Source organism: Drosophila guanche, unplaced genomic scaffold, assembly GCF_900245975.1.
Source record: "Drosophila guanche unplaced genomic scaffold, DGUA_6, whole genome shotgun sequence".
In the NCBI taxonomy this organism is placed as follows: Eukaryota; Metazoa; Arthropoda; class Insecta; order Diptera; family Drosophilidae; genus Drosophila; species Drosophila guanche.
Genome location: NW_022995743.1, coordinates 983,409 through 1,006,882, shown reverse-complemented (window position 1 = coordinate 1,006,882; position 23,474 = coordinate 983,409). Strand labels below are relative to the sequence as shown.

At 48.3% G+C, this 23,474-nt stretch overlaps 4 protein-coding genes across 8 annotated transcripts in view; 1 reads left to right on the top strand and 3 right to left on the bottom strand.

Annotated features, from left to right (window-relative positions):
• Window positions 1-19,313, top strand: part of LOC117578815 (putative polypeptide N-acetylgalactosaminyltransferase 9) — a 55,427-nt gene extending 36,114 nt beyond the window's left edge. For 3 of the 5 annotated variants that reach the window (XM_034264567.1, XM_034264566.1, XM_034264568.1), the window contains 6 exons: window positions 12,999-13,217; window positions 14,751-14,893; window positions 14,953-15,043; window positions 15,178-15,288; window positions 18,523-18,630; window positions 18,687-19,313. In XM_034264567.1, the coding sequence (XP_034120458.1) occupies window positions 12,999-13,217; window positions 14,751-14,893; window positions 14,953-15,043; window positions 15,178-15,288; window positions 18,523-18,630; window positions 18,687-18,848 (834 nt within the window). In that variant the 3' untranslated portion in view covers window positions 18,849-19,313. Of the gene's footprint in view, window positions 1-12,998; window positions 13,218-14,750; window positions 14,894-14,952; window positions 15,044-15,177; window positions 15,289-15,585; window positions 15,688-18,522; window positions 18,631-18,686 lie in introns of all 5 variants that reach the window. The other 2 variants (XR_004573396.1, XM_034264569.1) reach the window with 2 other exon arrangements.
• Window positions 1,552-3,325, bottom strand: LOC117578816 (imaginal disk growth factor 6). Its single transcript, XM_034264570.1, has 3 exons — window positions 3,067-3,325; window positions 2,276-2,851; window positions 1,552-2,215 (listed from the first exon to the last, which is right to left on the bottom strand). The coding sequence occupies exons 1-3, from the start codon at window positions 3,212-3,214 to the stop codon at window positions 1,563-1,565; spliced, it is 1,377 nt and encodes a 458-aa protein (XP_034120461.1). The 5' UTR covers window positions 3,215-3,325; the 3' UTR covers window positions 1,552-1,562.
• A 1,482-nt stretch (window positions 19,314-20,795) lies between the features above and the next one.
• Window positions 20,796-21,648, bottom strand: LOC117581511 (trypsin-1). Its single transcript, XM_034268799.1, has one exon. It carries the CDS (start codon window positions 21,572-21,574, stop codon window positions 20,801-20,803), a length of 774 nt encoding a protein of 257 aa, XP_034124690.1. The 5' UTR covers window positions 21,575-21,648; the 3' UTR covers window positions 20,796-20,800.
• Window positions 21,649-21,922: 274 nt separating this feature from the next.
• On the bottom strand, window positions 21,923-23,154 carry LOC117581405 (cilia- and flagella-associated protein 161). Its single transcript, XM_034268560.1, has 4 exons — window positions 22,976-23,154; window positions 22,407-22,922; window positions 22,243-22,347; window positions 21,923-22,189 (listed from the first exon to the last, which is right to left on the bottom strand). The coding sequence occupies exons 1-4, from the start codon at window positions 23,069-23,071 to the stop codon at window positions 21,989-21,991; spliced, it is 918 nt and encodes a 305-aa protein (XP_034124451.1). The 5' UTR covers window positions 23,072-23,154; the 3' UTR covers window positions 21,923-21,988.
• Window positions 23,155-23,474: the final 320 nt, after the last annotated feature.

Below are 23,474 nucleotides of genomic sequence, written 5' to 3'. Positions count from 1 at the left end.
CTGCTGAACGTTTGTTGGTGTCCTTCATTGAGCAGCACCATGTCCAAGGTGGCGAAGGCCTCCATGCATGTGTGTGTGTGTGTGTGTGTGTGTGTAAACTAATCCTCATATAGGGAAAATCTCGAATAAAACTACAAACAATTTCATGTCCATAGAGCGGATCCCAAAGGGGAGCAGCAGGAGTCGCTGCTGAGGGCGCTGAAACACTAATCCAATTATTTGAGCAAAAGGCAAAAGGAAACGGCAAAAAACTTATTCGATGGCAGTGGCAGTGGCAGTGGCAGCTCGGCGTATGCGCAATATGCGTGCTCAACAGCTCACGGCACACAGCACTCATACGCAATGGTGGCCAAAGCGTTTAACTATACATAGAACATACACAAGGAGGAAGAGTGCCTGAAGTGCCAAATTCCCCATTCCCTTAATCATACTCTAGAACTGAATCTGCCGCTGCTGGTTCTGGGTTCTTCTCTGGTATTCCAGACAGAGTTTACCTTTAAAAATTGTTTAGGCCTCGTCTCTGGCCCACACTCTTGCCTCGTTTATATGCATGTGTAATGGGGGCCTGTGTGGAAAGGTAAATGCTTTCCTAATACCCTAAGCGAGCGAAGAGCGGGAGTGGGCGGAGGGGGGATGCTCTCATCTTTGCCCGTTGCACGTTTCATTTCATTTCCCTCGTTTTGGGTTTATTCCATTCGGATTGTCTATGCGTGCGCGCTCCCATGGATGCTGCTGTCGAGAGTCCTTTTATGCCTTTGTCCTGCTATCATTGTGCTGCTTTTAGGGGCTCTTACTTTGGGTGTGTCCTTGCAGAGGGTGTACCCGCTGGGAGGCATACCTTCTGCACATAACATAATCCCATTGCCCTCAAGGGTATTCCCTAGTTCGACTCGTGATTCCACTTTTTTGCCTTCATTGTGTGTTTGTGCTGTTGTTCTTGTGAAATCGTGCCTAACATTGAGCCAGTCCTTCAGCATGTGTCCTCGTGTGCGTTCGCCTCTACCGAGTATCTGTGGGTGCATCGGTGTGTGAGTTTCTGCCTACGTTTGCGAAAATGTTCGACGTTTTCGCTCCAATGACAAATGTTGAGCAGTCAATTCAAAAGACTTTTCATGGTCTCGGGCCCTTCCTCTCTGAGCAGGGACTAGATGGAGGTTGGCTAGGATGTGGCCAGAGTTCTGGCACTCTACTTGCTTTAATGATGAAGCCGATTACAGATTTTCCGTCAAAGTCAATTGGATTTTGACTATTCATTGAAGCATAAAGCTGAAAGCCGAAAGCCTGAGGAGCCGCCTTCAAAGTGAGTGCCCAAATCATGCCATAGGATGGGATAATTAGGTAGACAGGGTGACTGTCTATAAGGGCGTGGCATACATATGAATGTGAATGTGAATGTGAATGTTAATGTGGCAATTAGTTGGAATGAATGGCTCTTGCAACACCCTCTATTTATTCGACGACATTAGACCCTCTCAAATACATAGATCGATACATTGATAGCTCTAATTTTCTGTCTGACAAAGCTTGACCCGGAGGTCAGTCAATCAATCAATCATCGTGGTTTAGTTGGACAAACGATACTTGACTGCCCGCAGGATGGGATACTTCTCGGTGGTGCAGAGGCCGCGGAAGTCATCGAACGAGAGGTCAAACAGAGCCACGCCGCCGAGGTTGTTGGAGCGCACATAGCCGGCCTTGTCGGCGGCCGTGTCCGGATCCTCGTAGCTCACCCAGATGCCGTTGTCGCCCTTCTTGTCCGCCGCCCGATAGGCATACGATCCGTAGCGCTTGGCCGGGTCCTGCACCTTGGTGAGCGGCGCATTGGCGCCCTTGGAGTAGGCATTGTTCTGGTTGGGCAGCAGGGCGCACACCTCGGGCCAGCTGTAGATGCCATGGACCAGGGTGTTGACACCCACGGGTGCCTCATCCGACACATGGGACAGCGGTGGCACGCCCGTGTCGCCAGAGTCCTCGGTGAGCTTCCAGGGGCGGCCGTAGGTGGCCACGCCCACGTTGATCTTGCTGGCGGGGCAGCTGTTGCGCAGCCAGTACTTGACCTGTGCCTCGACATTGAACTCGGGATTCCTCTCGCTCAGCTCGTAGGTGGGCGAGCTGTAGTCAGCCACCTCGGGATTGCGTTGGGGCGTAAAGAAGTCAAAGGCGGCGAGGTTCACAAAGTCCAGATAGTTGATCACAGCGGGGATGTCGTAGAACACTAAGGGAGAGGGAGAGCTTTTATGGGTCTTTGTTTTGAATAGATTTCGGGGCTACTTACGCGAAGAATTAACATTCGGCAGAACGGTGGTGGAGAGCAGAAGATTGTCCGGACGGAAGGCGTTCTTCACATCGCGCAGCAGGGCAGTGAACTGCTCCTTGTGCTCCTCGGACTTCTCGTCCACAATGGAGTCGCCGGAGAAGACCTTCTTGAAGCCCTTCCAGAAGCTGCCCAGACCGCTGTGCACCTTCTTTGGCTTGTTCTTGGGGAACTGCCAGGCCACATCCAAGCCATCGAAGCCGTAGGTCTTCACCAGCGAGAACACGGTGTTCACGAAGCGAGTGCGTCCCGTGGGGCTTTCGAGCAGCTCCAGGTACTTGTTGGGCAGCTCCTTGGCGTCCTTGTCCGTCTCGATGTCCTTGTCCCCGCCGACGCTGAGCAGCACCTTCAGGTTGGGGTACTTGCGCTTCAAGCGCGTCACCGTGCGGTACAGCCCCTTGCCCAGGTCGAGGTCCAGCTGCTGGTTGAGGCTCACCGCCTTGTGCGAATCGCGCTCGATGCCCGCATAGCCATAGATCAAGTAGTCACAGAACTGGAGCGCCGGCTCCAGCTCATCGATCACCAGCTTGCCGAGACCTACACAAAAAATGGATGAGAGATTAGAGATTGGTGGGGGTTTTCATACAGGAAGGTTATCGCATCGCAACTAATGGAACTGATTCGATTCGTGGAATATTCGTTGATAAGCTTGTTTTCAGTTTCGTTTTCATCTTTTCTCACTTCTCATGGCTCACAGCTCACAGCTCACAGCTCATAGCGGGTATTACATAACATAGCCCATCATCACTCACCTTCCTTAACGAAGCTGGCCGAGTCGTAGTAGCAGACGAGATGCTTCTTTGGCACCTGCGGCCCTGACTGCTGCTGGCCCACCTTCACGCCCAGCACCACGCTGGCCAGGCACAGCGACAGCGACAGAGTCGCCAATATCTTGATCATCTTTGCCTGCAGATCTCTCGCTTGGAGGGGTAGTCAGATAGATAGATGTGTGTTCCGTTCGATTGTTCGCTTGGAACTGAAACTCGACTTGAAATGGGATCTCGTAGCCGGGGCTCCACGTCGCGAAGGTTGGGCTGCTGAGAGCAAAGTGTGAGCTGATAAACAAAGCGAAGCTCAAATGAAATCATTACAAATGCATACAGTGGGCGTTCGATAAGCGCTACAAATACACCGGTCGGTAGATTTTTCATTTCAAGCTGAAGCAGTAACCATAATGTAAGCTCTGGCTTTGCTTAATCTATATAATTATTATTCAACTTTGAAATCTGTAATGCTCCACTGCGTTCCTCTCCGTGGGGTCTTCACTGTACTCATTTTCAGCACATTCGAGTGGGCATCTCAAAATGTGCTTAAATTTTTACGACTTACTTGTGTCTCGGCAAAATCAGTATAACTGTTGTTGTAGTTGTTGTTGTTCTTGGGTTCTGCTTCTCTGTTTGTTTCCTTTGCTTCTCAGCTTATTCGGCCAGCTACCTGCTGCCTGCCTGCTGCTCGTTCTCTCCTCTCTCTTATTCGCTGTGATTTCTGCTGCTGCTGCTGTTGCTGCTGCTGCTCTGCTGCTGCTCTGCCTGTATGTTTGCTTTTGCTTTTGCCCTTGCTTTGATGCTTTCTTATCAGCACTTGGTCCCGTTTTAGTTTGTGTGTCTGAGCTATGCCCTAAGCTCTGGGATGTTTCTGCCTCCTCTCCTCTCCTCTTTGCTCTGCTCTGCTCTTCTATTGTTTCTAGTTCTTTCTTCTCTTTGCATAATTCTTGTGTTTTCGTTTGTCGTAATCGCTGTTCGATCCACTTTGCCTCTGTTCATGCCCACTCTCCACCCGAATCCGCTTACTTAGAGCTGATACTTTTTGATGCCAACCCTGCGACGGGTGTTATGATTTTGATTTGATGTTGGCTCTGCATGAACTGTCAAGGGTATCATGTCTTCGTATGTACATCTACCCGAGTGCCTTGACTTTCTTTCTTTCTCTCTTGCCTGCTTCATAATTCATGGTTTTGCTGTGTGCCAAGTGTGTGCTCCATCAATTTCATTTATTTAGTTTCAGTTTGTTTCCCCTTTGCCTCTTCCCTGCCCTGTCATTCCTCGCGTGCCTAGGCCCACATTGGCTGTCCCTTTTGTTCTCGAGCTTTTGAATAACTCGGAATTCATGGGCATATCGAATGTTACATTGAATTCAAATGGAATTGGCATTTTCTCTAGCCACCCAGCACTCCACTTTCCGTTTCCTTCGTCTCAGAGTTGGTTTGAATACGAAATTTGTCGGATAAAAGCTTTTCCAGGAGGAAGTTTGCTCATTGTTTGTCTCTTTTGTTGATTGTAGGCAACAATTTTTGCGTAATTTAAATACAGCACTTAATCAATTAGCAGTTTCGCTTTCATCTCCTGACGTGGGTCGGGCTGTGTCTGCTCTCTGTGGGTGTGGGTGTTAATTCCGTTGAATTGCGAGTGAGAAATGGGGTTAAGCTGATGCTGAGACATGCCCAGGGGCAAGCTCAAGCTGCTCTGTTGGCTGCAAAACCCAATCACATGCACGAGCGATTCCCCCAAAAATATAATAGAGAGAAAAGAAGATGCGAGTTACGTGCACCCCCCGCCAAAAGTAATGGAAAAAGAAAGGCAGAGGGACCCTCTGCACAAAAATATATGGAATATTCCCCTATACATAATACAGCGGAACGAAGAGGAGTCCCCAAAAGATAATCAGCAAAAGGGAACGCAAGGGTTCACTGTCCTTAGTCGTAGATATTTTTCGGGGTTTTGCACTTTTTTGCGGTCAAAGGGCTTTTCCTTGCTCCATTTTTCGCTCTCATCTTTTTATTTTGTGGTTTCGCTTCCCAGCATTTTGGTTAATTAATTTTTCGCTATGCAGCGGAAGCGGAATATTACTTACACATTTTGCCTGTAGTCCGCATAATTTGGTGTGCGTTTAACTTTTAATTGAAATGTTGTAACAAAAGTTGGCAGTGCAAAGAAGGGCAGGACCTGGCGGGGTTTCTCTTTACAGACTCGTCGCGGCAATGCAGCGCTTCTCTTTCATATCTGTCTCTGTCTCTGTCTAAATTTCTGTTTATTATATCGAGCTAAAAGCTGCTGTTGTTTAATTAAACGTATAGCCAGCAGGCACACACACACACACTGTGTGTGCTTTACACACACAGATACTCAGTCGACTGCCGGCAGCTGGTGATATTTATGGGGCATCCGCCCCAAAGTCTGCTACTCTTCTGCCGAGTTCTCCTGGCTGCAAGGTGGATCTGTCTGGCTGCCTGGCTGCCTTTTGGCCGCCATTAATTATATGCCAAAATATTATTAAAAATAAACCACCAATTTAAGCTGGCTTTCAACGGGAGAGAGCCAGAGACCACAAGTGGCATTGCACTCGCTCTCTCCGTGTTTGCTTCAGCCATAACTTTGCATATTAAGCCATGTGCAAACTCTACAACAACAGGGCAGTGGGGCTGGGGAGATGTGGCGTGAAAATATTCACCAGAAAACAGCGTTAACTTTGTTGGCCACAACCCTGCACTTCCACACCCCACTCCTGATAGCCCAACCGCAAAAGAACAACAACAGAAACAAGATCAGACTATGGAACTGCAATTCTCCTTGCCACACCCACGCTCCCTCGTGGGCCCGCAAGTGTATTAATTTGCACCCAATGGAGAGTGACGAGGGATGCCCCACGACCCTCCCAGACCTCCAGCCCTCCTCCGCCGGATACAGCAACAACGAAGCTGTGAACACATTCTCGTTTCATAGCATGCAAAACCCCAAAACTAACGAGGGTCTGGTCTGGCCTGCTCTGTGGGGGCGTGACCATTGCCGCCTGCAAAAGTGATTTGTGCCTTTGCCATCGCCTCCAAGCGGGGGATGGCAGAAGGCCATGAGAGAGGGAGCGAGAGATAAGCGAAACTCCCAGGGATGGAGCTTTCACTTCATCCGGGATAGATCTGTGTTCTACTCTTACCTACAAGAGGCGAAAGGTGTTATTATAACCATACACAACCATACCAAAAAGATACCTTTATAGTTTTTGTAGAAGAAAGGTACAGGCAGTAGCTGTAGCTTGCCAGCCCTGGTACGAGAAGCATATGCAAATCACTCACTCAAGCGCTGCCCGAAAGCAGCACACACATATGTGTGATGTGTGTGTGTGTGTGTGTGTGTGAAGGGAAATGTATCCTGTGTATGAAAGTCCGCTTACGTGGCCCATGATTTATTAAAAAACGCTCGTAAAAATGCACAACACACTCAGCCAGGACGAGCACAAAAAAATAAACCCCCCACCCAACAGCCAAGAAGCAACACTCGACAGTCGAGAGCAGAGCAATGACTATAAGACCCATACCCTCATGTGATTCTCGTCCACTTGTATACCCTTCTTCGACATAACTTACAGAACCTTTAGCTTAAATGCAGCAGATGTAGGAGAGATTTAAAATGCGCCTCTGCTCTGGAACCACAGGGTATCCATGCTCGTGTCTCTCTGTGTGTGTCCGTGGAAGTGCTGTAAAAATGCATGAAAAATAACTATGGAAATGAGCAAAGGCAACAGCAGCAAAAGAGCACAAGAGCCCAGCACCAACACCAGCACCAGCACTAAAAATAGATATGAAATTTTTAAAGCTTCGTTGTGCCCGCTCCTCCGCCCCAATTCCTCTGGAAGCCGTGAATCAAGCAGCAGGCGGCAGGCGGCAACAGCAAACACTTAGCGGGGAATGATGAGTGCTGCGCGAGAGGGGGTGGTGGTGGAATGCACGGGGAGCAGCCAAATTTTTCCAGCCCATCCATCAACAGTCGGCACGGGGGTTCATTTTTAAGCAATTTTAGCAAACGAAGTGCCCAATGGCCCAACCCTTTTGACAGATGACTCCACATACAGACATGCACATACACAAGTATATATTATGTACATGCGTACATAGATTTTTGGTAGCAGTTTCACCCAACGTCATCATCATCATCATCAGTGCTCTCATTCGCATCTGCATCTGCATCTGCATCCTCATCTACATCTGCATCTACATCCTCGTCGTGGTCGTCATTTGGAAAATTGTGAAGCGGCAGCCATGTTTGGTTTTCATCTGCTGCAGGAAGGAGCATTCGGTATTATTAATTAGCTGTGGATGGGGTGGAGAGTTGCAGGAGAAGCCATGTCCGTGGGACATTTGTTCTCGTTAGCACCGGACGGAGCAGGACAGGACAGGACTGGCCCCAAAGCTGCGCTGTGCAAAATTGCCAGTTAACCGAACCGAACGGGAACGATTCTCATTTGCATAGCATCATTTTTGGGGGGATGCAGACCATGCAAGTCTTAAGCCCCCATTTACACCAGCTAATGGGTGTTCAAATTACAACCCGAACTGCAAAAATGGGCTACCCTAAACGAGAGGGTTTTGTGTTTTGTGTTTTGATAGGTGCAAACACCTAGGCAGGGCTCAGCGATGTTCCTCTATGGAGGGGAACGTGCTGTGCTGTGCGCAATCCCTGGCAATGGTTGTGGAATCTAACGAAACTCTCAGCCAGCTGCAGTTGTGCCGATAACTGCTTGGGAGGAGGATAAGTGGATATTTTGCATGCAACTTGCCAGCTCTGCTAAATTGCATGCATAATTTATGCAGCACTTTGGGGTGGACGTAGGCCATAGGCCAACGTTCAACGTTCCACATTCCACGTTCATATTCGCTCATCAACCGAAAGTGAGCACGTACTTGGCAGTGGCAGTGGCAGTGGCTGCCCCAGTTGCCACCTATTACCGCCCTGATGCCGCTCTTCATCATCTGCCTCACTCTCAACACAAACTATGGAAATTGAGCGCGCGTTTCGCATAGCCAAAAATTACAGTTTCATCAGGTCTGTGCTCTCTCGGCACTCTCTGTTCACGGATGCGGACAAGGCCAAGCGTAAACGTGCTGCTTCGCCTCCTGCTGATTGAAGCACCCCTCCAACTGCTACTGCCCGCCTGCCTGCCTGCCTGGAGGATAATCGTGTAATCAGTTTTGCCCCAGAGTTTGGGCCATGAAATATGCCGAGCATTCCGCGGGGGGGGGGGCTGCTTACTGCTGGCTTGCTTACGTCGCGTCAGCTTAAAAACTTGAATAACATTGCGGAAAATTAAATAAGCGAGCAACCATTTTTGCACCACGACAAACGTCCTTGGGCGGGTCAAGCACACCACCTCCCGCTCCTCCCGCTCCTCCCGCTGCTACTGCTGCTGCAGCTGCTGCCTCAGCGAGGTCCGGTCCGAGGCACGTGTTCCGCCATTTTGACAACGTAATTTAGTAATATCCTAGGGGGGTGCGATGTCAAGAGGCTTCGTCCGGGCTGCCGGCGACCATTTTCTTTTAATTTTCCAACAGTTAAGCTGCGTGCCGCCTGCCGCTCCTTGGGTGCTTCCCTGGCGCAGATTTTACTGCTTAATACGCAAAGTTGCACTTTAGTTTTTATTGCACTTGGTCCTGGGGATCTCGCTCTCTCTCTACTGCTCTCCAGGTCCTTGTGGCAGGATGCGCTGCGTACTAAAAATGTCGAAAGTTTTGTGCACGCGCTTTCGCGCCTTAAAGGGGCTGGTTTTATGGCTCCCCTCCCCATCATCAGCTAGGAGCAGGGGCTCAGGCGGAAAGGGGTGTCCCAAAAAGGATATTTAACGCAAGAATTTATCGCACATTTTGCAAACTTCTTTATGTTCGGAATAGCCCAACGAGGCTTTCCCCCTTCCATGAGTTGAACCGTCGACGCCCCTGCCGACTCTCTCTCCCCCCTTCATATGTGGGGACCAGAGGACAGACGTTAAGCATTTGCTAACAGTCCAGTGAACCGGTAATCAAAGCAAAATCAGCAAAGCACTGAAACAACTTTTTTATGCTAATTTTTACTTTTACCTCAGGACACCCCTTCAGATCTGTGTGTGTGTGTGTGTGTGTGTGTGGGTGTGGCATGCTACATTAAACATTTAAATACGCTTTTGAGCCGCCCCCGATTCGGGGCACAGGAATGCTGAAAGGATGCTGCTGAGTGGATTAAGAGGAACCGAAACTTTAGGCACGAGATTTCCTGCATCTTCAGTTGGAGACGGAGCTGGAGATGGAGATGGTGCTCCACAGACACTCTTGCAATAGGATTCCTGCAGTGGCTGCCAGCCTCTGACCTGAAGCACTCCTCCAACTATTCACTTTGGCGAAGATTGCGACTTTTCGGTGCTTGACTCGAAATGCAAATAGCCCCGCAGCCAGTGGAGCACATAAAACCCCTTCAAGTTGCCCCGCCAAGTTGCCACTTTGCCACATGCAGGGAGATACACACAGATACATTTGTATGCATGTTGGAGTGTGGTGACGGCTGCTGCTGTTCTCCCAGCAAGCACTTGTCAAAGTAAACTTCACATTATGTCAACCAACCTCAGCCTCAGCCTCAGTCCTGTATTCAGTTTTTTTGTTGTCTTCCCGCTTTGCATATTTCGGTGGCGCGTGTCTCGCTGTTCGGTGCTTACCGACAACGACAACGACAACGACAACGTCTTCTTTATTTTGTGAAGCATCACATCGGGCAGATACTCGAGGGTAGCAAGAGGGTAACTAAGTTCGAGAGACATTTGCACATCTTTCATACACTTCCTGGTAATATTTCTCTCCCTGAACAGGGTACTCCCCTGTTTGTTACCCTGCCATTTCCATTTATTAAACATTATCATCGCGTGTTGCCTCCCGCCGTTGCCTGCCTGCTGTGCTCTAAGAGACCCATCGGCACTTGGTCCGCGGCTCTCTGGAGCTTCCCAAGTGCACCCCCAACTGAGGGGCTCCTCCTGACATTTACGATATTCCTGGGCATATATTTTTTTCGGTGTCTCCTCTACGTGACTGTTTTATTTGATGATAATGTGGATATGTGGCTGTGGCTGCCAGGTCCTGGGTGGTGGTTTCCTCTGCTGAAAGCCACAGCGACTCTAAAGTGGAGCCTATGGAGTGGCGTGTTCCACTCCTGGAACACCTCTCCATTGTTCATCGCTAAGTGTGTCACACTCTTTGGCCATTATGAATGCCATAGGATTTATTTTGATATTCAAAAATGGGCAAACCCATTTGGGAGACCCACTCCGCCGAGACCAAGAATGAGAAATGTTCCCAAGTTGCTTTTGACATTTTGTCATTTTAAGCTCTATTTCTTGGTCCCCCAGGACCAGATTTGTTGGCGCTGCTTGTTTATGCCATTTCGACACACAAACGAAATTGATTTCTTTAGGGCCATGAATCTTCCTTCCACTTTGTGTGCCACTTAGGGGGGCTCCAAACTGAAACACAAATAAAGCAGCAATTCAAATGCAATTCCTAGGCTTTGCCTGGGAATTTATCTACTCTTTAGAATGCCAGCCTTTGTTCTATTTTATCCTTTATTCCTTTTTATACACAATTATGTGCATCGATCTCTGTAACAGCAGATGAACTTGTGTTTTTTCCGTTTGAATGGTTTTTTGTTATTACATGAAATATAATTTACATAATTAAATGAAATAAATTGAATTCATAATTCCCAGCTGGAGTGGAAGCTCAATCGAATGACATTTAAGGGGACAAATTGTGGTTAATCTCCAGGGGATTTCCCGTTGAGGACACTTTCCATCCGCTGCTTATTGCTGTTTAATTTGCTTTTGCTTTTGCTTTCTCTTTTGTGGTCGCAAGTTTCGTAGGGGGCCCTCTCCGGCCCTCCCCCATCAACGCTGTGCTGCATTATTCATTCGGGCATAAGAATTCTGTTTGCTTGTGTGCTCTTAAATCATTTAAGCCGCAAAAGCAAGCGGACATGCGGGAGGCAGGAACGGAAGCGAAAAGTTGTGCCCCGTTGTTTGCACAAACTGCAACTGCAACTGCAACTTCAGCAACATGATTCACTCATATATTTCCCTGTACATTTATTTATTCAGAGCTGCATTTCATTTTATTTCATTTCGGTTCGCCAAAAATTCGTTTTCTTTTTATATCTTTCGTGTATAAATAATTCTCTTTTCTTTGTGGTTGTGTGTGTGTGTGTGTGTGTGTGCCCTTTACTTCCATTTCCTCTGAGCGGTGAAAGCGGAAAACAAACAAAAAGAAGGATACGCAGGAAACACAGGATGGGCGGCTGGATCGTGGTCGTTCGTGGGCGGCTGGGAGGAGGAGTGCGTGCGCGGGTTATAACAATAAAAAGATTCTCTTTACACTCGCATGCAGCAAGCCACAGCCACAGGCACAACCCCCCCACAGCCTGCCCCGTCCCTTAACTGTTCACTTTTGCTATTTGTTCTGTCACTTCCGTTGGCAACAACAACAACAAAATGGCCGCTCTTTATCCCTTATCCCTTATCCTTTATCCCCTATCCCTTATGCCTTGTGCTGTTTTCTTTTCGCACATTTGGGCACATTGTCGCGTCCTTTTTTTCGGGCATCTCTCTCTGTTGCAGGCGTTTATTAAATGTCACACTGCCCACCCACTCCCCTGCAGAAAGCACAATGGCTGGCACTCACTTGTCGCATTCGGAGATTTCACTTTGTTGTCCTTTTTTCCCTGGATTTGTCTCCATCTTGTTACACATTTTTAGTTGCCACTCCACCAGTCGGCGCGTGAGTCCATCTCTGTGACAATTTCATTTATTTTCTCGTTTTCTGTTTTACGTTTGTCAACCTTTCGCTCTGCTCTGCTCTCGCTTGGTGGCCTTCTCCTTCTCCTTCTCCTGAAACTCAATTACTAGCTGCCCCGCTGTGTGGCACCGTTGTGGCCCTCGCAACATGGCGTATACACAATAATTACTGTGTGCACATTTCTCGCATAATTTAATAATAATGGAAATTATTATGATGTCTCTCCCCGAGAGCCCCAGAGCCATCCATGAAATTAAAAGCAATCACAATCAATTTTATGCATAGCATTAATTTATTAAAGTTCCTCCACAATTGTTGATACCCTTTGGGCGGGGGTGATTGGGGAACAGGATGCACTCCCCGCAGAAAGACTGACAGAGAAGAGTTCACCCATTTGCCACTCATTTCATTCATCAATCTGACTCGATTGTTCGTGCAATACTCCAAAATTGAAACATTTTCGAGGGTATCCCGCGTGAATTTCCGCTCTTGTTTATTTCCATTTCGCTGCTTTGTTTTTCTATTTTGCTGTTTCATTGAACAAGAACCAAATTACGAAACAAAGCAGCCAGCACAAAAACAGAAACAGAAAAAAGAAAGGAAAACCTCCTTTGGCAAAGTGTATTTATTTTTAATTATTTTATATGTTGCAAGCGGACAAACAGCTGCTTCTGGCATTCGAAACAAATCGAGAATATTCCTGAAATTAAATTGCAATGAAATACGGAATGAAATTCTGCAATTAAATGCAGAAATTCGTTGCCCCCAAGGAAGTTTGGGCAGTATTCAATTACAACAAAATGTTGTGTCGGAAAACCCAGATGAAGGGTGTGAAGAGAGCCAGAGAGAGGGAGTGAAAATGTTGTACTAAATAAAACGTAGCCTGAAGCACTTTTGTGGCAAGCTGTTGAGAGTAACCAAAAAAAGCGGCAAAAACAAACTTTCACCTGAAAAGGGACTGCTCCCCGTACTTGAGCAGAAGTTTGCTCAGGTGCAAGACACTTGTGGCACGAATGTGAGAGCCACGAGAGCCTCTGCCCGAGAGTATCAATTAGTGAAATTAAAACTTTACCCACTTGATGCTATCCCTTTTGTTGTTCCTTCTTTTTTCAGAGCACAGCGGAGCCCGTCTACTCGCCCACGATGGCCGGCGGACTGTTTTCGATAGATCGGGAGTTCTTCAACCATTTGGGGACCTACGACTCCGGCTTCGACATCTGGGGCGGCGAGAATCTGGAGCTGTCCTTCAAGACCTGGATGTGCGGCGGCACACTGGAGATTGTGCCCTGCTCCCACGTGGGCCACATCTTCCGCAAACGTTCACCCTACAAGGTGAGTGTCAACGATCAATTGTCGAGAGGGCCAAAACCGGCAATTTCCAAGAGAAATTGCTGAACAATGAATGTGGCCAGTGGCCCCAAAAACCAATATTGATATACTCAAACCACCACCCACCGACCGAGCAGCGACCGAGCAGCGACCGAGCACCGACTGCTCCTCATTAACGACCCTCGGGGTGGATACGAGTGTGGCACGGAAGTGGGTCCGAAGCTTTTGGGGCAAAGACCAAAAGAATTTAAAGCTCTTACACAACATCACGTGCCGGGTGCGGGGTGCGGGGTGCTGTTTACCCTGTCCTGTGTGCTCGGCATCGCTTTGTGTGGCCAGCCTCAGGACCAGTTACCAGTTGCCCGCCGAGGTTCGTGTTTGGTCAACAGTGGCACAATCCTCGTTGTTCGTACACACACACACACACACACACAGCCATAACCACATACTCTACTCATTCCCATTCCCATTCCCATTCCCATGCTCGAGTCTCCCTCGTGCCAATGCCAGCCGCAAAAGCAGCAACATGAATGGAGCGTAGCCCGACCTCGACATGGACATGCATTGCGGCTGTCTTTGCCATGTGTGTGCTTTGCTCCTCCATCTCGTGGAACTACTGCCACTGCCTTTTGGGGGCTGCTTCAATTATCAACGGTTTACGCTTGACAAAAGTTTGGCAACTGTTTGGATGTCAATACCGCAACACACGCACACACACAGAGCTTCAGAGTGGAGCTAACACGAGACCAGTCCCGGTCCCGGTCCCAGTCCCAGTCCCTTTGGGTAACAGCCAAATCCCCTGGGAGTTTATCTCAGACAGAGAACAAAGGAAAACTAATTGAGAGCTCGGCAATGTAGCCAAATGGGAGAGAGAGTGTATACCCGTAAATGGCAACTAGTTCGTTTGCTTATCGATGAATTACTGAACGACCGACCACATTTGTCGTTTAGTTATCGACTGTGGAGAGGAGCGCCCTGCCAGCACCAAAAAGGTATGGCAATTTCAATAAACGTCAAGTGCAAAAACACTAAATCTTGCACTCCTGGCAGAGCCACCATCGTTGTCCCTGTCCCTGTATCCCCGCCAGACCTAAACACAGAACAAGACACACACAGAACAGGCGGACAATGCCCATGAAGGGTGGCAAGAAGGAGGTGAAGTGAAGTGAAGTGAAGTGAAGGGAAGGCAAGGACAGACAGGACAGAGATAACCACAACAGGGCGGGGCAGGAAATGGAGGAGCAGCAACCAGCAGCAGCCGTACATAATGCCACTAAGCAAAAGCCACTCATTCAGGTAATTAGGCTTTGTTGTCCACCTCTGGACCACCTGGACATCGTCGAGAGCTCCAACTGCATTGTTCTGCCCCTGCCTCTGCCTCTGCCTCTGACTCTGTTTGCTGACCAAATATTTCCATTGACTCGGGCACCCGCTCAGTGATTGCGCTTGCCTTGGCCTGTGCTGAAACTTTCCACTCACCAGCTCTCTCTCTCTCTCACTCTCACTCTCTCTCTCATGCTTTCCCTTTTATTGCAGTGGCGTTCGGGCGTGAATGTGCTGCGGAAGAACTCGGTGCGTCTGGCGGAGGTGTGGCTGGACGATTACGCGCAGTACTACTACTATCGCATTGGGAACGAGAAGGGCGACTTTGGAGACGTCAGCGATCGGAAGAAGCTGCGGTAAGTACAGCAAAGTGGCAACCGTAGACCTAAATCATCATCCGAAATGCTCACACCAGGGAGGACCTGCAGTGCAAGAGCTTCAAGTGGTATCTGGATAACATCTATCCCGAGCTCTTCATACCCGGCGATGCGGTGGCCCAGGGCGAGGTAAGTTCTTCGGTTTCCCCAGTGCTGTACCCACAGACCCACCCAACCCCTCGGACCAACCCCGAACCCAACTGAAACACTAACCTCCGACAACTGCCTCGAACACTCGATACGATATCAATCCCAATTCGCAGATACGAAACCTAGGTTATGGCGGTCGCACCTGCTTGGACTCACCCACCGGCAAGAAGCACCAGAAGAAGGCCGTCGGCCTCTACCCGTGCCATCGACAGGGCGGCAATCAGGTTTGTGTTCCTTGCAGCAATCTCCCAGCAGCCCTGCGACCGCCACAAACTCCGTTCAAGCACAAGCAGCAAAAAAGAAAAATACCCCCCCCCCCCCCCCCTTCGCTGTTACTAAACGAAATGTCCCCAAAAAGAAACAAACTAACACTTTTCTCCACTTGTGTATTTCTGGCAATGTGGTGGCATTTCTCCTCCTCCAACTCTACGAACACATTTGATACTCTCTGAACAGCTCTCGCAGATCTCAGATCCCAGATCAAACGCTCTATCAACTCTCAACATGAACCTCACTTACAGATACGTAACGAACCGTCAAGCATGTGCCTAGATCTTCCCGAAAAGATGGAAGATGACCTACCTCTTTCCGTTTATCCGTGTCACGGCCAAGGAGGAAATCAGGTAGCCACTCCACGACACACATTCCGGCGGCAGCAGGAGGCATAGACGGCCCTCCTCCTCGTTCCCCATAACATTTATTTTCTTGCTCTCCGCTTTTGTTGAAATTTTGAATTGTTGGTTTCCTGAGTGCTTTTTAACCAGCCTTATTTTTGATCAATTCTTTGCTTGCTTTTACCTAATACCAAAGCGAAAACCGCCACACATGAATCCATTATCCAATATCCAATTGACACTTGACCACTCACTCCTCCTACATGTAACATCGCCATGAACTAAATCCCACTAAAGAGGTTCAGGTTCAAGTCTATTAGTCTCCTATTAGTCCCCTTTAAGTATTTCTCTGATTTTCTGCGAATTTTGATTTGAATTTTGCCCCCATTTTTGTTTGTTTTGGTTTTTATTTTTGGTGTCTGTGCCTCCGGAAACATATTTTAAAAGTGGATCCTCGCCCGCGAGTACTGACAGCAATAATCGTATTTTTGTCGTTGTTTGTTGTTTTTTTACCCTTTGTGAAGGTCCTTGCGGTTTGAGCACTAATTTTGACGGAGTTTGTGGCTAGTGTAATACATTCTGGCATTTATTAAGCATTGAACGAACATCAATTTCAAATTCAATTTACATTTTATTCGGCATAGCCACATAAGTGAAAGTATCCATTTATGCGCAAGTGTTGCCAATTTAACAGTTTTGCAGGATACAATCACACACACACACACACTGACAGGATATTTGGGTATACGTTTTATTTGTTTTTGGTCGATTTATGGCATGTCACACAGGAATTAATTAAAACGCAATCATAAATAAAACTGCGAATGATAAATCATTTGATGCATCGCTTTGGCCTCAGCTGTGTGTATGTGTGTGTGTCATGCGGCAACAGCTGCTGCAGCAACAAGCGTGTAAATGTGTCCATGAGCGAAAGGAAAAGGAACCCTTTAAGTAACAAGCATTTTTGACAACTGAACAACACACACTCGGCAAGTCGGCAACAAAGCAAAACTGCAAGCGAATGAACTGCAACAGACAACAGAATCCTTTACACCACACAGGCACCACACAGACACGCAAACTTTGTCAATGTGTGCGTTTTGTGTGTGTGTTTTTGCAGGATATTTGTATATTCAGCATTTAAGTGCGGCGCGGGGGGGGAGAAAGTGTTGACCCCGTTCTGCTGGCGCTGGCGCTGGCCCAGACAGCAGCAAACAACAACCACAGTGGGTTAGGCCATGCCTACAACCATACACACCGCCCCCAGATACACACACACAGACAAGCACACACATGGCCGCATTCAAGTACCAAAAAATAATCCTCCAAATGTTTGTTTGCACTCGGAAATGCGGCTGTGAATGAAATAATCAACATTCGCAAAGCGACGCAAAGCGTCTGCTGCCAACTCAGGGCGCGTTTTGAGCTTCCCCAATGGAGGCGTTCTCGCGGCTTTTTTGTACGCAACATTTTAATTTCGCACACAATTTCGTGCACCGGCCAGCGGATGGCGGGGAAGGACTGCATCAAAGGATCTGGCAACCTGTGAACAGTTTTTGCATGCTCCCTGACTGACTGCTGGCCAAGTGTCCACACAATGAAAGCGTTTCAGCAGCCATGAAAAACGCGACTAGGAGTGTCTGTGTGTGCGGACAGCAAACAAATTGGTTCAGCTAGGGAGCGCATAAAAAACCGGAACACAGATACAGACTCTCACGTTCGGAAGTGCCTGATACCCTTGAAGATCGGTTGTGATTCCAAGGGATAAAAGACATCAAACGAGAGATTATTGCATGTTTTTTCCTCCTCAAAGCGTTGCCAGCAGCATGGGTTCAGCATCATAATAGTCCCCAAGCTTCAAGGGTATAAGGAAAGCTTCATAAAAAATACTCCAGCTATAAAAAAAGGAACTGTAAAGCGCCAAGGCAAAAACGTAATTAAAAACGCATCACGCACACAGCGGGGAAAGCAATGAAGGAGAGGGAAACGGAAACGGAAAAGGAAAAGGAACAGAAATGCAAATCGTGAACACCAATGCTGACTGGAGAGTGGGTGGGACAGATACAAGGACTAAACAATAAGCAAGAATGAATATGAAGTAGAACTATCCGCAAGGAGGAGCAGCTACGTGACGCAACTGTAAGGCAGCTCTGGCAGAGATCTCTCTTCGATTGCAGGCAGAAACTGTAGCCAACACGCGATAGGAGCCGGAGATACTTAAAGGCACACAAAAATACCGAAATTCGAGAGTTAAAACAATAACTGTAATTATCCATCCCGTACCAGCCCCACCCCCATTGACCGGCTCATCATTATTCCAGTCCTGGCATCATTATAAAACGAATAAGGACGATGGTGCGGGCGGACAGCGGGCGCGGAAACGGAATTGGTTACAACACAAAATGGCTGCTGGTCACGAGCTGGCAACGAGAGCATGGCAGGCTGGGCGGTAGCCCTGTGCAGGGCAGGGCAGGGCAAACAAAGTAATTCTCAGTCGCCCGCAGAATCAGGGCCCACAGAGTCAGGAACCGGATTCGGAACACTCGTTCCGAGGTGCCTGTCTGCCATCTGGCTTTGGCAACGTGGTTTAAATTATAAATAATCATGACCAGACCCACACAGAGATTCTCGTACACACACACACACACACACACACAGCATACACACACACAGAGAAAGAGAGCTGCTTTTTGGCTTTTAATTGAATAAAAGATTGCTCGTGTAATAAGTTGTGCGATTGTAGTCCTGGCAAAACTTTTGGCTTGGCAATTGGCAGACCCACCGCATCCATCCGCTTCCACCGCAATTAATATTAATGTGTGCTTCCTCTCCGCACTCCTACAGTACTGGATGCTGAGCAAGACTGGAGAAATACGGCGCGACGACTTCTGCTTGGACTATGCCGGCAAGGACGTGGTGCTCTACTCGTGCCACGGCGGCAAGGGAAATCAGGTGAGACTGTTGAAGTATTTTGCATGTAATGTGAGCTAATCGAGACTGCATTTCAGTTCTGGACATATCGTGAGAACACCAAGCAACTGCACCACGGCACCTCCGGCAAATGTCTGGCAATCAATGAGGCCAAGGACAAGGTACTCATGGAGGAGTGCGGCAGTTCGCTGACCCGCCAGGAGTGGGTGCTGGAGGGCTACGATAGCTCCAAGTTGTGAGGCTACTTCTATGCGAGGGGCAACCTCCTGTTGCCCACATCGCAGCGCCAACGACAGCGAGACAGGCGAGCATAGCAGCAACAGAAGCGGCATCGAAAACTGGACACAGAGTGGAAGCAGGAATTGGAATAGAATTCCCCTTCTATTCCAGGCATGTGCAATAGGCAGAACAATTTCGGGAAATTGGGGGAGGTTAGCTGGTATCCGCATTTCTGTGCCATGCTCTATAAATACGATTAAATTTATGTGTTTCCAGGCGACAGAAATCACGTTACATAGCTATAAGGAACCACAGACACACACACACGAAGAGATCTACGGAGACACAGAGACAGACGGACGAACCGACACTGGGAAAACAGAGAACGACTGCTGTACAGTAGCTATAAGTTTTGTAGGCCTAAAGTCAGCATGCTCTGGGGCCGTTAGGCATAGAATCCGGGACAAGCCAGGATGAGTGCTGGCCCAAAAAGTCGTATGAAGTCGTAGCGCAATTTTTGCATTTACATTTGTAAACGTTTAGCACAATTTATGGAAAGTGTGTTGGATGATGGATGATCCAACGGAGCGCGTAGCCCTACGCTTTCCGATGTACGGATATGAATCATGAATTTTTATATATTGTCATCAAATGGCTTTGCGAAAGCCCCATTCCAAATATGTTTCTAGTGCGTAAGCTTTAGGCTAAGAGTCTAGGTCGGAAAGCATTCGGTGATAGCCTTTGTTTTGCCCCTAGCTGCAGCATTCCCACTTACCACCTATCTGTCCACCTACCTACTCCTTCCTACACTGGATCTGCATGGGAGCACTATCGTTAGATGGCACACCAAAATTTGCAACTTATTTATTTGTATGTCCGACGAAGCGAGACGCTGAAGTTTGTGTTTTTTTTAGTTTGTATTTGTTAAGTGCGTTGGAGAACCGACCTTATGCCAAATTATGTATGTTTAGATGTCTAGTTTTTGTACTTTTGTACTCCTCCTCTGTTGGATTGGATTGCATTTCATTTCGTTTAGTTTCGTTTCGTTGAGTTGAGTTATCGAGACGACAACATATCCTATGCGTTGGACACTTGTAGCCAGCTTGTAGTAGTACTTACATACACACAAAATATCAGTTTCCAGACTGCAGATATCACTGAGCAGATCTTTAGAGTTAGTTAATGCAAATGTGCATAGTGCCTTCTACTTATAACGGACAAACACACACTTACATACATACATGTATGTACAACGCAATCGTACTCCTCTAGCATTAGGCTAGGTGTCACAATCACAGCGACTGTGTATATACCACATACTACTTATACTGTTCATATCGCATCCTGCAGAATGTGTACATAACTATGGATTAAATACTGTTTTATTCTCGAGACTAAAGCCTAAATATTATACAGAATAACAAACACTAACTAGAAGCAGAACACTGCTGCAGAATGCCTGCGCCTCTTAATTTGATATTTTTTCACACAAAGCGCTTCACTAGGCGGCATTTACAATTTAGCGTACGAACACCCAAAGCCATAGGAAGCGAGTGGTCGAGAAACCTTTTTTTAAACATAAACCCTAAAGAATTATTGTACTAAGTGTGTAGTGAATGTGTAGCAATGAATTGAAATTGTACAAGGCGGCAGATGCAGTTATAAATAAAATATACGAAAGTAATCTAGATGTAGGCTGCATTTATTGAATACATCAACGAACTTGTGTACCAGCTGCGAATGAAATTCAAGTAGCCTGCTGTGGCGCTTGCATTCTGCCTGCGGGCAATGATGAAACTACAAAAGCCAAGAGATGGCGCCACCGCACAACAGTGGTTCACACATTTCAGCTTTTGTCAGAGTGACATTTCACCCGCTCAGAGACTGGATTCAATGAAACAACCGCAATGATTAAGTTGCAAAAAGGTTTGAATTTATTTATTTCGTTTTTAGTCAGTAATTTCCATGCCGATTAAACATTTGCGTTTTGCTTGATCCAGGACCGCAAGGCACCTACGTAAGTATACATGGCTGGGCGTCCCTTGGCGCCACATCCAAAGCCCCAGGAGACCACGCCGAAGAGTTTGCCATCGACAGTGAGCGGGCCACCAGAGTCACCCTGACAGGAGCTGACTTGTCCACTGGGATGACCAGCACACACCATGCGATCGGTGAGACCAGGAATGTTCTGGGAGTTGCAGTAGTCACGACTCCAGAGCTGCACCTTGGCGAACTTCAGGCGGTTGGGCAGCTGAAGATTCTGGTTGATGGCCCCAAAGCCGCTGATGGTGGCCATGGTGTCGGCGGCATAGTTGGAGTCCGCGTCGGCCAGCGGGATCGTTTTGACAGCACCGCCAATGGGCACGGGCGTACTTAGCCGGATCAGCGACATGTCAAAGTCCTGGCTCTGGGGATTGTACTGCGGATGGATGATTAGCTGGGAAATGCTGAAGACCTGCCCATTGCCGGCGCTCAGATCGTTGGTGCCCACAATGGCCTTCATGTTGGCAGGGTTCTGGTCCTTTGTGCAGTGGGCGGCAGTGACAATCATCGTGTCTGAGATCAGCGAGCCGCCGCAGTGATGGCGTCCATTCAACTGCAGGGACACCTGATGCGGAAACTGCCCGGGTCCAGCAAACTCTCCTCCAATGATTCGCGAAGTATCCGCCGGGCTGGCTTGCCCAGGAGCGGAGGTCGTGGCGATCAGCAGGAGCAGTGGAGCTACAAGACTTGCAACCGGAGACATATTGGGAATGAGTGTGCAGACCGTGGCTGCCTTTAGCCTATTTATAGGTCTTTCCGGCGCTTTTTCGTGCAAGTTTTTATCACCGGACTGGCACACTTTCATATGCGAATTGGATTGAGGTGGGTGGGCGTGGTTTGAATCTGCAATAAAGATAGGAAATGCTTCCCGAATAGTGCTGATTTGAACTATGCAACTATCCTCATTGATTCCCTCTCTCCATTTGAAATACAAGCGCACCCACTGCCGGGTATTATCTGGGCCAAACCGCAGGGGCTCGGCTCGGCTGACACAGTTCCATGTGCGAAATTTGTTTGCTTATCAGACATAAGAACCAAGTTCACCCGGCAATTAATTGCAGCGACCTTTATTTAATGCGTAACTCGCGCGAGTTTGTTGGGACAGGGAATTTGTGGTTTAGGTCTTCTTGCTGATGTGGCCCGCCTGGTGGCCATTGCTGATCATCCACACGTTCTTCCAGAGCTCTCGCTTGTAGATGTTGCGATAGTTCTGCACGGACACCAGGAACTCCGGGCCGAACAGCGTCTGGATGACCACATTCTCGGCGGCCAGATTGCGGTTGGTCGCCGCATGGACAATCACCATTGGTGCATTGCTCTGGAAGAGAATTTGGCTGGAATAAGTTCATGAAGAAGCTCATCAATACCTACGGGTATGTTTTCGCCCTCGCTCTCGAAGCGCCTGTTACGATCGACGTGAATGCAGAACCAGTTGGTAAAGGCCATCGGCAGGTCCCCGCCCGGACAGCCACAGCGCTGTGGATGAAGAAAAAGCCATCAATAAAAGAGTGTTGATGGACTCGTCAGCCACTTACACTGCGATGCACAAGACCCAGGGGAAAATTGAGCTCGCCGTTCTTATGGGACTGGTGTGTCGCATCGATGGACTGGTTTAGGTTGACCTTCTTGGGTGCACTGTACAGCATGATGGGATCACTGCCCGATTCCATGCACTCCAGTCGGAAGCGCTGCCCGTACTTGATGTCCTGTCCAGTGCGATCGTGCTCGTCGCCACTGACGATGCGGAACGAGTTGCGTAGACAGGCCCGGGTGGAGGGAGCCACCGTCAGCTCGCAGTCATCGTTGATTTTCTGGCTGTGACGCACCACCCGCTCGTTGATCACCACCGAAAGGGCGAGGTTCAGGTCGGCCGTGTTCATATTCTCGAGGTTCATGGCAATGGGCATCAGCTGGACGACCGCTCCAAAGATGACGTTTTCCTTTGGCGCTGCCAGGACGATCTCCTTGTGGAAGTTGTCGTAGAGTATGCGAGCCTTCTCCACCAGCAGCTCGCCCCTATCGCGCTTGTTCTTAAAGCTGCGCACTTTGTCCTAGCAAAAGGGCATGGCTGATCACTTGTAACTGGAGTCTCTCAATGGCTTACCTCCTCGAGGCAGTTTTCCTCGAACCAGTTGCCGATGCGTACGACCGGTCGGAAGCGCGACGATCCGCCGCTTATGTCGTTTACCGTGCAAGGCATTTTATTGTTGCTTTTGTGTGTTTCGAAACAGAAGAAAGGATTTAACTGACAAAGAAATTAGAAAAGGTTGCATATGTTTTCATTGATTTTGGGAAGAGAGACACGACACGGTTTGTATGCTTCAGTTTCTGGGAATAGAATCAAAGTTAGTGAGAGGTTGCCCCAGGGGTTCTCAGCAAGCAAAGCCAACTAGACATATTATTATGGGAACTTGGGTACTTCATTACTGCTGCCTGCTCTTATTCACCACGGAATCATTGCGGATTCATTCATAGCATACTTTTGGCCTTTCGATCGAGTGCCGCCGTGCAAAGGCCTCTCGACGGATGAGCAATGACAGAGACAATATTTCCCTTCAGCACACATTTGTGAGCTTTAATTTGTACAAGAGATGATTAAGATT

Coding starts and splice junctions, on each gene's coding strand:
- LOC117578816 (XM_034264570.1), bottom strand. CDS start 3,214: ATGATCAAGATATTGGCGACTCTGTCGCTGTCGCTGTGCCTGGCCAGC. Junction 2,852..3,066: donor GGCCAGCTTCGTTAAGGAAG/GTGAGTGATGAT, acceptor TTTTTTGTGTAG/GTCTCGGCAAGCTGGTGATC. Junction 2,216..2,275: donor GCCGAATGTTAATTCTTCGC/GTAAGTAGCCCC, acceptor CCTCTCCCTTAG/TGTTCTACGACATCCCCGCT.
- LOC117581511 (XM_034268799.1), bottom strand. CDS start 21,574: ATGTCTCCGGTTGCAAGTCTTGTAGCTCCACTGCTCCTGCTGATCGCC.
- LOC117581405 (XM_034268560.1), bottom strand. CDS start 23,071: ATGCCTTGCACGGTAAACGACATAAGCGGCGGATCGTCGCGCTTCCGA. Junction 22,923..22,975: donor AGGAAAACTGCCTCGAGGAG/GTAAGCCATTGA, acceptor CCCTTTTGCTAG/GACAAAGTGCGCAGCTTTAA. Junction 22,348..22,406: donor TGGGTCTTGTGCATCGCAGT/GTAAGTGGCTGA, acceptor CTTCATCCACAG/CGCTGTGGCTGTCCGGGCGG.